General features: G+C 24.5%; 1 protein-coding gene across 1 annotated transcript in view; it reads right to left on the bottom strand.

The window, feature by feature from the left end:
- LOC107025329 (nuclear transcription factor Y subunit B-6-like) overlaps nt 1-4849 on the bottom strand; it is an 8571-nt gene extending 3722 nt beyond the window's left edge. Inside the window, exon 1 of the mRNA XM_015226113.2 lies at nt 4759-4849. Coding sequence (XP_015081599.1) covers nt 4759-4849 — 91 coding nt within the window. The remainder of the gene's footprint in view (nt 1-4758) is intronic.
- Nucleotides 4850-4900: the final 51 nt, after the last annotated feature.

Here is a 4900-nt window from a genome sequence, read left to right as displayed (position 1 = left end):
AAAAAAGAATATTTTAAAAAAATTATGATTAACCAAACATGATTAATTTTTTAAAAATATTTCCGTTCATACTAAACACACCCTAAGTATACATGCGCCACATGTGCATATACCAAGTTTTGTTAATTTATCTCGAATTTAGTGATAAAACAAGTGATTGTTAGTATAATCACTAATTCTATACACAAATTTAGATGTTCATTAAACTTTTGGATCCAACATATATAATAATATGACATACTTTACTATATAACTTTTTTGAGTTAAATTACACTATTTATATTTAGTTTACATGGAATTTAAAAGTTAACAAGCTTTTAAAAAAGTTACATTCATATTTCATTTAACATCATATACAAATTAAGAATGAATCAACTGAACGATTTGTACTATTTTAATGCTTGGGTTAACTTAACATGTAAAAATTCTCGATAATATAGGTTAAAATAGTACGGACGTAAAAACAATTTAAAAATCACTACGCGTGATTATCAAATGATTGACCGTACAAATAAACAAATCAGTACTCGTGATTATTAAATGGTTGACCACACAAATTAAATTGTACGGAAAAAAACATAGTTCTTATAAAGTAAGAAGAGGTAGTAAAAATATCAGTCACGTAGGCTAATATATTATAGAGTTCACGCTCTTAAAACAAGTTACATACACGCGCCGCCGATTTTTTCTTAGGGTGTGCTCATATAGATAATTTGAAAATATAATCGTTGACATGAAGCAAGAATCTCGATTATATAAGTTAATAAAGTATAGAAAAAAATCGCGGTTGTATATAAATTAGTTAAGTACCTAAATAAAATTAAAATTACTTTAATTATAAGTACATTAATTAAGTTAATAAAGACGTAAAAACCGATATACAAAATAAAATCATAAATTTAAACATCAATACGCTAAATTAAAAGTTAATCATACAAATTAACTACGTCATATTTAAACATCAGTAATGTAGAATCAAACGTTCATAAAAGAAAATATATTTAAGTCTAAGATTTAAACACTTTTACCCTTGCCCTAAATAATTTCTTACATATTTGAATTATTAAAAAAACTATACTATAGTTACAGATAAACCTTTTTAAATGTACAATTTGATGTTTTATTTTACAAAAAAATAAGACATGTTACTTGCTAAAATAAGTAATATAAGTTTGAACGGTATAAATATTATTTAAATATCAATGTATTTATTACTTAAACTTTGATTATCTTTTCTGTTTCTACTTTCAATAATAAATTTTTTTTCTTTAATAAGTTCATCTTTTGTAGTTTTTTTTTTTGATTTTATTCATTTCATACCATGTACTGAAAAGTCGAGATTTTCCCAAAAATAATTTCTTTATAAATTAAAAATAACAATTAAATATATGTATACCTCATCCTTTTTAATTAAATTTCATTTGAGTATTTTACTAACTTATGAGGTTTCTATATTTATGATAAACATAAAAATTTAAATAGTATTTTTAAACAAAACTTTCACTTTATCTTATACTTTTATATTACAATTTCATAATATGATTTTAAATTATAATTTCATTACTTAGTTTTCTCCGGAAATTAATTTTCTAAAGCTAGTCAAAGGCATCTTTCTTCTCAATTTGTCTTATACCCTTTTTCTCATAAATCAAATAAATGCCAAAATATTAGTTTTTCTAATTTAACTTTTTGTTTAAGATGTTGTTTTTATTTTTAAAATAAAAGATGAAAAAAGAAACTGAAACAAAGACTTTGAAGTTATTCAGAATCCCAAGAAGAAAAGACTGAAATAGTTTCAAACAAAAAGAAAAGAAAAACTCAAACATATTTACATAAAACAAATTAACATGTAGATCATACCGTATTATTTTAATTTACAATATTTGAATATATATATATATATATATCATTTTTCATCGTTAAATAATGTCACACATTCATATTTTTAAAATGATAAACCTACAAAAACAAAAGGATACGGATAAGCAACTATGTGATTTGAATGATAAATATTCTACAACATAAAGCTACTATGAAAAGATAGGATAAAAAGATGAAATATGATTATTTAGGAAATAATAGAGTAACGACGCGATCACACCAAATCGCTCGTTATATAAAACAGGTCCTTTCATTGTTACCTAACAATGAATTCAAATGACACAACCAACAATCAAATCAAACCAAACATTATTACAATACAACCACCCAAATTGAACATGGTGTTTTAATACTTAATAATTCAAATTAAGTTCAATTTTCACTTATTAGCTAGTTGTTTTGGACTTGTCTTAATGAGTAGAAAAACGAATTACAACTTTAGCTCCTTCAGCCATGGCATGTTTAGCTAGTTGTCCTGGCAACTCTATTTTGACAGCTCTATGCATGTATATAGATGTTAACGTTGTACGCCTCGAGTACCTCAACAATGATTTTCATGTGTAAGGAGGGTAAGGAAGTATAATCAGTGTTAAATGTAACTTACGAAACTTGTTCTTTTTATTTCTAAAAGGAAAACATGTTCGTTTTTAAAAAAAAATCTTTCTTACAAAAATACTTTTAAAAATTATGATCAACCAAACATAATTATTTTTTAAAAAATATTTTTCTTCGTACTAAATATACATGCGCCACATGTGCATATACCAAGTTTTGTTAATTTAACTCCTCGAGAATTTAGTGATAAAACAAGTGAATATTAGGAAACCAAACCTTATACTTCATATAAATCAAAATTTTTGAAGTGTTAGTATAATTACTAAATTGTATACACTAAAAATTTAGATGGTAATTAAACTTTTGGATCCAATATATAATAAAATGAGTTACTCTATTGTAGATTGATCTTCGTCCTATTTATAGATAAAGAGGTTATTTCCAATTAAAGAATACTACGATATTTAGTTTACATGAAGTTTAAAAGTTTATAAGCTTCTACAGAAGTTACATTCATATTTTATTTAACATCATATACAAATTAAGAAGAACAATTTGTATTATTTTTATGCTAGGTTAACTTAATGTATGTAAAAATTCTCGATGATATAAGTTAAAATAGTATGGTCATGAAAACAACTTAAGAATTAGTTTGCGTGATTATTAAACAATTGATTGTACACATTAATTAAATTGTGAGGAAATAAACACAATTTTAACGTAGAACACAAAGTAAAAATATCAATCACGTGATCTCATATATTGTGGAGTTCACGCTCTTAAAAACAAGTTACATATACGCACCCTCAATTTTTTTTATGGCGTGCTCATGTAGATCATTTGAACCTAATCGTCCACATGAAGCGAGAATTTCGATCATATAAGTTAATGAGAAATAGAAAAAAAATCTCAATCGTATAAATTATTTTAGTATGTAGAAAATAAAATTAAAATTAATTTAAATATAAGTACATTTTAAGTTAATAAAGACGTGAAGATCGATATTTAAAATAAAATTATAAATTTAAACATCAATACGCTAAACTAAAAGTTGATCATACAAATTAACTACGTCATATTTAAACATCAGTAGTGTAGAATTAAATGTTCATAAAAGAAAATATATTTAAGTCTAAGATTTAAACATTGTTTACGCTTGCCCAAAATAATTTCTTACGTATTTGGTAAAATAGGTAATATAAGTTTGAACGATATAAATATTATTTAAATATCGATGTATTTATTACTTAAACTTTTATTATTTCTTCTATTTCTACTTTTAGTAGTAATATTCTTTCTCTAATAGTTCATCTTACCTAGTTTTTTAAGATTTTATTTATTTCATACCATGTGCTGAAAGGTCGAGGTTTTCTCAAAAATAATTTCTTTATAAATTAAAGATAACAGTTAAATTTATGCGTATATCTCGTTCATTTTAAATTTCATTTGAGTATTTTGCAACTTATGAGATTTCACAAATCTAAATAGTATGTTTAAACAAAACTTCAGCTTTATATTATACTTTTATATTACAATTTCATATTATGATTTTAAATTATAATTTCATTTCTTGGTTTTCTCTTGGAAATTAATTTTCTAAAGGTAGTCAAAGGCATCTTTCTTCTCAATTTGTCTTATACCCTTTTTTTTATAAATCAAGTAAATGCCAAAATATTAGTTTTTCTAATTTAACTTTTTGTTTAAGATGTTGTTTTTAAAATAATAGACGAAAAAAAGAAACTGAAACAAAGACTTTGAAGTTATTCAGAATCCCGAGAAGAAAAGGCTGAAATAGTTTCAAACAAAAAGAAAAGAAAAACTCAAACATAACTACATAAAACAACAAATTAACACGGTTATAATTTTAATTAATACAATATTTGAATATATTATATATTATTTTTTTATCGTTATATAATGTCACATATTCATATTTTTAAAATGATAAACCTACAAAAACAAAGGATACACATATAGAGCAATTACTTAATTTGAATGATAAATATTCACCAAGATAAAAGTAGGGTATGAGGTAAAGCTACTGTGAAAAAAGATAGGATAAAAAGATAAAATATGATTATTTAGGAAATAGTAAAGTAACGACGCGATCACAATTAATCGCCCGTTATATAAAACAGGTCTTTTCATAATTACCTAACAATGAATTCAAACGACATAACCAACAATTTAATCAAACCAAACATTATAACAATACAACCACCCAAATTGAACATGGTGTTTTAATACTTAATAATTCAAATTAAGTTCAATTTTCACTTATTAGCTAGTTGTTTTTGGACTTGTCTTAATGAGTAGAAAAACGAATTACAGCTTTAGCTCCTTCAGCCATGGCATGTTTAGCTAGTTGTCGTGGCAACTCCATTTTGACAGCTCTATGCATGTTCATAGACATTAACGCTGTTCGTCCCGAGTACCTCAACAATGATTTTGATGTGTAAGGAGG

Source organism: Solanum pennellii, chromosome 7 (genome assembly GCF_001406875.1).
Source record: "Solanum pennellii chromosome 7, SPENNV200".
Lineage (NCBI taxonomy): Eukaryota > Viridiplantae > Streptophyta > Magnoliopsida > Solanales > Solanaceae > Solanum > Solanum pennellii.
This window is presented reverse-complemented; position numbering and strand designations above follow the sequence as displayed.